Here is a 9,759-nt window from a genome sequence, read left to right as displayed (position 1 = left end):
CTCACAACATATCATCATGCCATAAACAAAACAACTAACCCTATTAAACCTGGAAAATCAACATGCATTTGAAAATTCATCAATCCAACCACAATTGCAATACTCATCTTAACTTTAAAATGTTTAATCAAAACTCCTATCTTACATGCAAAGCATTTTACTCAACATTTCCCATTCTAAAACATATAAGAAGATCATTTTGAAGGTTAGGGTGAGCTATCTTTCTCCTTTGAGCTTGAAAAGAAGAAAATTGACAGAGGAAGAAATCCAATTTAACCCTTGATACTTAGAATTTCTAATGGATCTTTAAGCATTCAAAACATGCAAGTTGTTAAGAATGGATCAACTTGTTTCAAAATAGAGAGAAACTTAACTCTTGCATGTAATAATAAAGAGAGAGAGAGAGAGAGAGAGAGAGAGAGAGAGAGAGAGAGAGAGAGAGAGAGAGAGTTTAAAATTTTGATACCTATTTTAAAAGAATTTCAAGCCATAAAGGCTATTTATACCCCTTACTGTCTAAAGGACTTTTGGCTACTAAAGGTCATTCTTCTGGCTACTGAAAGTCTCATTTACAACAACCCTTAATACTCTTCCTTAAAACCAAAAACAAAAGAACATTTACAAAACCTAACTTTTGTGATAAAACAAGGATTTTACAAACCCTAACTCTTCCTAGATCCTTACTAGGGTTTATAAAACCTACTTGGAACCTCCTTCCATGGTTGATTTTGGTCATCGAAGATTAGGAGATGTTACATTCTCCCCCTCTTAAGAACATTTGTCCCCAAATGTTAAACAATTCAAGAACATACCTAAAATAGGTGGGATATTACTGTTAAATGGAGTCACGATCTCCTGCATGCACTCTTCTATGTTGTGGTGACTCCACAAGGCTTTAACCATTGGTATCTCCCTATTCCTTAACCTTCTGATCTGTGTATCTACAATCTGGACAAGCTGATCAGCATAAGAAAGATCTTCTAAAATTTTCATATTCGACTCATTTATAACCTTGTTCGGATCTAACTCACATTTTCGTAACATCAAAACATGGAAAACAGGATGGATCCTCTCCATCTCTAGCAGTAAACCTAGCTTGTGAGATACTTTTTTGACCTTTTGTAGCACTTTATATGGCTTCATGTACCTTAGAGCTAGCTTACTCTCACCTCCAAACTGGATTGCACCTTTCATAGGAGATACCTGCAAAAGCACCATGTCACCTTCTTAGAAAACTTTTTTTTTCTACGAAGATTTGCATAACTCTTATGTCTATTGGCTGCTATATTTAACCTTGCCTTGATTAAATGCATTGTCTGATTGCTATTTTCACCAACTAAGTGCCTGCTAGAGCTCGCTCACCCACTTCTTTCCAACATACTAGAACCTTCATTTCTTCTGACACAAAGCCTCATATGGTGCTATTCCAATACTAAAGTGATAGTTGTTGTTGCATGTAAACTCAACTAGAGGAAGATACTTCTTCCATGATCCTCCAAAGTTAAGTACACACATCCTTAGCATATCTTCTAGAGTTTGTATAGTTCTTTTTAACTATCCATTAGTCTGAGGATGAAAAGTGATATTGAAAACCAAACTGGTACCCATTTCATTTGGAAGACAATGCTATAATCATGAAGTAAACTATAGTCCCCTATTTGAAACTATTGTCATTAGAGCTCCATGCAATCTTACTATTTCTGCAACATACTCCTAAGCTAACTTCTCCATAGAATAGTTAGCTCTTATAGGGATGAAATAGGCAGTCTTAGTCAACTTATCCATTATTATTGAGTCATGGATATTGGAGCTATTGGCAAACCCACAATAAAGTCCGTGGCCACATTTTCCTATTTCCACTATGAAATGGGCAGTGGGTTAAACATCCTTGTCAGTTTTTGATGTTCCAGCTTCACCCTCTGACACACCTCACATGCAGACACAAACTGAGAAATCTCTTTTTTCATAGAAGGCCACCAATACACTTTCTTCAAATCTTGGTACAATTTGGTGGTCTGAGATGTACATCAGACATAACATTATGATATGTATACACAATCTAGTACATACAATCTACTGCCATACTTTAAAACTCTTTTTCCATCAAACCAAAACTCACTATTCTTACCCTTCTAAATTGCCTCTACTATCTTTACTAATTTTGGATCTTTAAGCTATTTTTGTGCCACTTGTCTCAAGTGCACTAGTGCTACTTTCATTTGTGTTATCAATGTGCCTCCAGCTGATAACTCCAACTATAACCCTTTGCCTAACAATTGGTGGAACTCTTTCAAGATGGGCCATTTTTCCACTGATATGTGAGCCAAACTGGCAAATGATTTTTGGTTAGGGGCATCTACGACTACATTTGCCTTAACCAGGAGTACTGGATAGTACAATCATAATCACTAAGTAGTTCTACCGACCTTATTTGTCTCAAATTCAACTTCTTCTGATTGAAGATGTATTAGAGACTCTTATGGTATGTGAAGATTTCATATTTTGCCCTATAAAGATAATGTCTCCATATTTTAAGGGCAAAAACTATAGATGCCATTTGTAGATCATAGGTGGGTTAGTTAGCTTCATACTTCTTAAATTGCTTCAAAGCACAAGCTATTACCTTACTATTTTGCATGAGAACACACCCTAACCCCACCCTGGAGGCATCACAATACATTGTGAAATCTTTATTCCCTTAAGGCAAAGCAAATACTAGTGTCGTAACCAAACACTCTTTCAACTTTTAAAAACTTTCTTCACATTGATTTTTCCATTCAAACTTTCTATTCTTCTGAGTTAACCTAGTCATAGGAGCAGCTATCTTGGAGAAGTTTGATATAAATCTCCTATAATAGCTAGTCTGTAACACCCTTATATTAAAGCAGTCTATGCATTCTACTGTTCCAGTGACCGGTGTCGGTCTGAATAATTAAGGGGATTAAAACTACGTCTAAGACACTTAGATAAGCCTTCAACACAAATAATTAGTAATTGCCAAATAATTAAGTATAAATAAGAAAAACAGAACACAAAAAGTTAAATGAGCCAAGAGTCACAGCGATGGGTGACCTCCTCGGGAATGACTGTGAGGTCAGTCTAAACTCAAATTTTGAACCGTAAAATGTGACGCTGCGGTCCTTAGGACTATTACAAACATAGTGAAAAAGAGAAAATCACAGAAAAGAATTGTTAAGTAGGTCAAATAATTAGGTCAGAGATCCAGAAGAAATATCGAATAATTTGCAAACCGGATTGAACCAGCGAGGGGCAATTTAGTTAATTCACCCCTAGACTCCTAACCTAACTGTCCAATAAAATGTGAGAAATTAAAATTGTGAAATATATAATTAAATTAAAGAAGTGACGAAAAGAAAAGAGAAGAAAAGAAAAGAGAAGAAAATAAAGAATTATGACATCATGTGTGTGACATCATGCATGACTTCATAATTCATTTTAAATTAATGACTTAATTTGACTAAGTAAAATTTAGGATAAATATACAATAAATGAAAATAAAATAAAAGAAATTTGGTCTTCTTCTTTGCCACTCCAAGCCGCCCCATCTTCTCTCTCTAACTCTCTCATTTTTTCCTCCATTAACATACCTTAAAAGCTCACAAAACCTTACTTTCCTTCATGATCTTCATAATCCTTAACACTAAATATTGAAATTTCATCTTGGGTTGATAGTTGAAAGTGAAAGAAGAGGAGAGGAAGGAGATTTGAAGAATTAGAAAATTCATAATTTGAGGTAAGTTAATCAAATCTCTTTCTTTAGTATAAATGCTTGAAGTTGAGTTCATGTGGATGAATTATTGTAGAAACAAATGAAAAAGAAATCATGCATGTATAGTAACCCATTAAATTCGTCCATGTTAGAGATGAATAGGATTTGATGGGTTTGGATGCAATTAAATATGTAGGCAAGTTAGATTGAGTGTGTAGATAATGTTTATGCACTTTGATTTCATGATTTGAAGCTATTGAAGAATTAGGCTTCCTAACCCTTAGGGTTTTGGGGAGGAAATTTAAGAAATTAGTAAATTGATGTATTTTGACCTAAATGAGACTCAAAATGGTCAATTGAGACAAATTAGGATGTGTTTAAATGGTTAGAAGTAAAACCAAATTCGGATAGGTAGGGTTCCAATTCTAGATAGCCTGACTTAGGTCCCTTTCAGGGACCAAAACAGTAATTCTGCCACTCCAATTGGTGTGAGGCCATTTGGAGATGAAAATAGACACATAATGACAAATTTTTTATGAGAAACCATGCCCAGAAAGTGACTCTAAGTTAGTGAACAATTAGGTTAAACCCGGAATTAGCACTCTGCCACTGTACAAAAATGACCAAATAAACAATGTTCATTCATTTGGCCATAACATGGTCTAGGAAGGTCCAAATGACCTGATTTTTGAACCATTAGAAAGCTAGGACATAGTACTACAACTTTCATGAAGAAAACCAATCCAAATTCTATCCATAACTAAACCATTTTGCCACCCAAAGTTAATGGTCCAAAACTGCCATAATCACATAGGTGCCTAGAAAATCTGGGTTAAACCAATCCGGCCAGCCATGTTCAAATAGCCATATCATTGGCTAAAAAACTCCAAATGGAGTGATTCAAAAAGAGAATTAAAGATAAGACAATAAGTAACAACTTTGGTGAAGGACACTTAGCCAAATTTCTACTGTAGACAGACCAATGGAATAGTATAAATAAGTAACCCAAAACTGAAATTTTAAGATTTAACCCTAATAGGCTTTGAATTGAATTTGGCAATCAATGCCAATGAAAATATGACTCAAAATGTGGTATGTGGGTATAATTAGAATTATCATATCTAATTAGTATGAAAAAGTCAATATTTTGACCAAATGGTCGAATGATTTGTAGCCACAATTATACTAAGTACAAAGGACTCAATTTTATGGGATAAATTAAATTTATAAAATTAAATTATTAAATTTATTAATTGAAAATAAATTGAACAGATATTGAAATACTTTAGTCATGTGTTTTAGTGGGACAGGAGCCCTCCAAGGAAGGAGGAAGAACTGAACTAAGACAAGCCTAGATAAGAGGTTTGTGCACAACTAACTCTTTTGTTATTTTTCACTTCCAAATTGATTTGAACAAGTTTATTTTATGATTTATGATTTTGTTGTGTTGAGAATTTTTACTTATTGAATGAAATTGTATAATTTAAATATAAATTTCTTATGCATTTAAGGATTTATTGCATAGTTTGGATAATTGTAGATTTTAAGTTTGATGTGTTGCCAACCTTGAGCATGAATTTATAATGATTAAATATGTTAATGGTTTGTAAACACTTTTGTAAATAGAAATTGTTTTGACTATGATTTGAAACCACAGTTGATATGGCAATATGTTTTGAATTCTCATTAGCTTGTCTAGTGAGATATCTCCTCTACTAGATGGGGTGAGTTCCTCCTTCTCTGGCTTGCCAGTTGGGGAAGAATTTGGATGAGTACTCATATATACTAGCTAGTCTTTGTTCCTTCCTTTTAGCCTCAGTTATTGGGAGAGTTTGAAATGTCATGGTGTACAACACGATATCTATTATGAATTTTGTGTCATGGGTCCAACTGTGTGAATTATTAGCAATGCCCTTTAAATTATGCACAGTTTGATAAATTGTAGTTGAAATAAATAATTTGTCAGTGATTAAAAATTTTTGTATTGTTTCATGATTTAAAAGAAATATAAATAAATAGTTATTATTTGATAAAAATGTTATTCAAATGAATAATTTGCATTAATGAAAATAATGATTTCTGGATGTTATGAATTTTGAAGAATTTAGAAATTTTAAATTTTTATTTGTTATGAGTTGTCAAAGCATAAATTGTATTAAGTTTTAAATTATTAGTTGTGCACCACTGAGTTCACCACTCAGCGATAGCTTGATATGCTATTGCAGGTAAAAGAAAATATAAAGCAGCTGAGCGAGATTACTGAAAGACACTTGAAACTATTTTCGGGTATATCATAGATATGCCCTGTACATTAGATTTTGATGTAATTCTGTAATTATATATATGTAATTTCATTTGAGCTGTTGTATCAACTCTTTTGTAATATATTTTTGGACTGTAATCAAATACAAATTATTGTAATATTATCTTGAGATTTTATGTACTTTTAAAGTTTTGTACTACTAAATTTTTAATGCTCCCATGAATGTAAATATTAATTTTGTTACTTTAATGAGATATTTCAATGCTGATTTAATTTAGTGTATTGAGTTGCTTGCGCTGATTTGTGAAATAAAATTAAATAATGGAGTTGTGGTTAAGAAATACATTGGGAGTGTTTTTCTTTTCAGGTTTTGAAGAATTGTTTTCTCAAAATACAGACGGCACTCTACCGAAATTTTTGTAAAAATTGCGGAGATTTTAAATATCAAAAAATTTGATTTATGTTTGGACTTTAAATAAAGGTTTTCAATATCTGAAAAAAAAAATTTACCCACCAATTTAAAAATGAACGAAAATTATTTTAAAATCCCCTGTAGTATATTTAATGGGTTACCGATAGGCGAAGTACGGTAATCCATTAGGTGTACTATGGGAGCATGTTACATCTGACGAGGAGTAGGGTGTGACATGTTTAGTGGTATCAGAGCTAATTTTTAAAGTAAATTTTGAACTGTAAATTTGAAATATTTTTTTTATAAGTACAACTACTTGAATGTTTGATACATATAATATATTTACATCATAAATATGAACTAACGGGGAGGAATCTCTTTGTGTTGGTTGTACTGGAAGTAGAAAAAAAAATCCTATGAATAGATATGGACAAGGGGGATAAAACGGTAGAGCAGTCTGATACGGCTGACGTATAAGGAGAGGCCCCAATTCCACAGAGCGTTGGAGCTCTAACTGCACTAGTCCCTCCTATATAAATTACTATACAAATATAAGTACAAATATAGCCACAATTATACTAAGTACAAAAGACTCAATTTTATGGGATAAATTAAGTGTATAAAATTTAATTATTAAATTTATTAGTTAGAAATAAATTGAACATATATTGAAACACTTTAGTTATGTATTTTAGTGGGAAAGGAGCCCTCTTCCAAGGAAGGAGGAAGAATTAAACCAGGACAAGCCTAGATAAGAGGTTTGTGCACAACTAACTCTTTTGTTATTTTTCACTTCCAAATTGATTTGAACAAGTTTATTTTATGATTTATGATTTTGTTGTGTTGAGAATTTTAACTTATTGAATGAAATTGTATAATTTAAATATAAATTTTCTTATGCATTTAAGGATTTATTGCATGGTTTGGATAATTGTAAATTTTAAGTTTGATGTGTTGCCAACCTTGAGCATGAATTTATAATGATTAAATATGTTAACGGTTTGTAAACACTTTTGTAAATAGAAATTATTTTGAATATAATTTGAAACCACAGTTGACATGGCAATATATTTTGAATTCTCATTAGCTTGTCTAGTGAGATATTTCCTCCACTAGATGGGGTTAGTTCCTTCCTCTCTAGCTTGCCAGTTGGGGAAGAGTTTGGATGAGTACTCATATATACTAGCTAGTCTTTGTTCCTCCCTTTTAGCCTTGGTTATTAAGAGAGTTTGAAATGTCGTGGTGTACAACACGGCATCTATTATGAATTTTGTGTCATGGGTCCAACTGTGTGAATTATTGGCAATACCTTTTAAATTATGCATAATTTGATAAATTGTAGTTGAAATAAATAATTTGTCAGTGATTAAAAATTTTTGTATTGATTCATGATTTAAAAGAAATGTAGATAAATAGTTATTATTTGATCAAAATGTTATTCAAATGAATAATTTGCATGAATGAAAATAATGATTTCTGGATGTTATGAATTTTGAAGAATTTAGAAATTTTAAATTTTTGTTTGTTATGAGTTGTCAAAGCATAAATTGTATTAAGTTTTAAATTATTAGTTGTGCACCACTGAGTTCACCACTTAGCGATAACTTTGTATGCTGTCGCAGGTGAAAGAAAATATAAAGCAGCTGAGCGAGATTACTGAAAGACACTGTGAAACTATCTTCGGGTATATCATAGGTATACCCTTGTACATTAGATTTTGATATAATTCTGTAATTATATGTATCTAATTTCATTTGAGCAGTTGTATAAACTCCTTTGTAATATATTTTTAGACTGTAATCAAATACAAATTATTGTAATATTATCTTGAGATTTTATATACTTATAAAGTTTTGTACTACTAAATCTTTAATGCTCCCATGAATGTAAATATTAATTTTGTTACCTTAATGAGATGTTTCAATATTTGATTTAATTTAAACTGTGTATTGAGTTGCTTGTGCTGATTTGTGAAATGAAATTGAATAATGAAGTTGTGGTTGAGAAATATATTGGGAGTGTCTTTCTTTTTAGGTTTTGAAGAACTTTTTTCTCAAAATACAAATGGCACTCTACCGAAATTTTTGTAAAAATTGTGGAGATTTTAAATATCTAAAAATTTGATTTATGTTTGGACTTTAAATAAAGGTTTTCAATATCTGGAAAAAAATAATTTTACCCACCAATTTAAAAATGAACGAAAATTGTTTTAAAATCCCTTGTAGTATATTTAATGGTTTACCGGTAGGCGAAGTACGGTAATTCATTAGGTGTACTACGGAAGCATGTTACATCTTACGAGGAGTAGGGTGTGACATAGTCAAGCCTAGGAAGCTTTTGATCTCTACCACGGTGGTTGGCCTTGGCTAATCTACCACTATTTTAACTTTCTTATGGTCCATTTCAATACTATTCTTTAACACCACATGCCCTAAGAAAGATATACTCTTCAATCAAAACTCGCACTTTGAAAAATTGACATATAACTGATGCTCTTTTAAAGTCTACAGAACCACTCTCAGATGTTATATGTCCTCTTCTAAGCTTTTGAAATACATTAAGATGTCATTGATGAAGATGATCACAAAGTGATCTAAAAAAGGTCTAAATGCCCTATTCATGAGATCCATGAATGCAGTTGGGGCATTAGTTAACTCAAATGGCATCACAAGAAACTCATAATGCTTGTATCTGGTTCAGAAAATGGTCTTTGGCATGTCTGTCTCTTTGATTCTCAATTGGTGATATCCAAACCTTAAATCAATCTTAGAGAAACAATTAGCTCCTATTAGCTGATCAAACAAATCATTGATACAGGGCAAAGGGTATTTATTCTTTATGGTTACTTTATTCAACTACTTATAATCTATGCATTGCCTTAGAGAACCATCTTCTTTTTAATAAATGGTACCAAAGCACTCTATGGAGAGGTACTCGGTCTGATGAACTTCTTATCTACTAAATCCTACAACTGCTCCTTTAACTCATTTAGTTTTATAGGGGCCATTTTGTAAGGAGGGATAGAAATAGGTCTAGTACCAGGTACTATATCAATCTCAAAGTCTATCTCCCTTTTCGGTGGTAACCTAAGTAATTCCTTTGGAAAAACATCTAAGAACTCTTTCACCACTAGAACTAACCTTAGTTTGTCTCTTGTCACATTAACTTCCTTGATATGAGCTAAGAACCATCTATATCCTTTTTTGAGCATCTTTCTAGCTTGCATAATAGAAATCACCCCCTTCAAACTAGTATCTAATCTCTTTGAAACACTACTTTTGACCCATCTTGTCACCTAAACTTCACTACCTTATTTTTACTATCCAAGGTAGCATAATTAACAGAGAGCAAATC

The 9,759-nt window shown here is 32.3% G+C and overlaps 1 protein-coding gene across 1 annotated transcript; it reads right to left on the bottom strand.

Annotated features, from left to right (window-relative positions):
* Positions 1-534: 534 nt before the first annotated feature.
* On the bottom strand, positions 535-1,218 carry LOC110672147 (uncharacterized). Its single transcript, XM_021834843.1, has 2 exons — positions 813-1,218; positions 535-593 (listed from the first exon to the last, which is right to left on the bottom strand). Exons 1-2 carry the CDS (start codon positions 1,216-1,218, stop codon positions 535-537), a joined length of 465 nt encoding a protein of 154 aa, XP_021690535.1.
* Between the last annotated feature and the right edge of the window lie 8,541 nt (positions 1,219-9,759).

Source organism: Hevea brasiliensis, chromosome 5, assembly GCF_030052815.1.
Source record: "Hevea brasiliensis isolate MT/VB/25A 57/8 chromosome 5, ASM3005281v1, whole genome shotgun sequence".
Lineage (NCBI taxonomy): Eukaryota > Viridiplantae > Streptophyta > Magnoliopsida > Malpighiales > Euphorbiaceae > Hevea > Hevea brasiliensis.
Note: the sequence above shows the minus strand (reverse complement) of the source record. Positions and strands in the feature narration are given on the sequence as shown.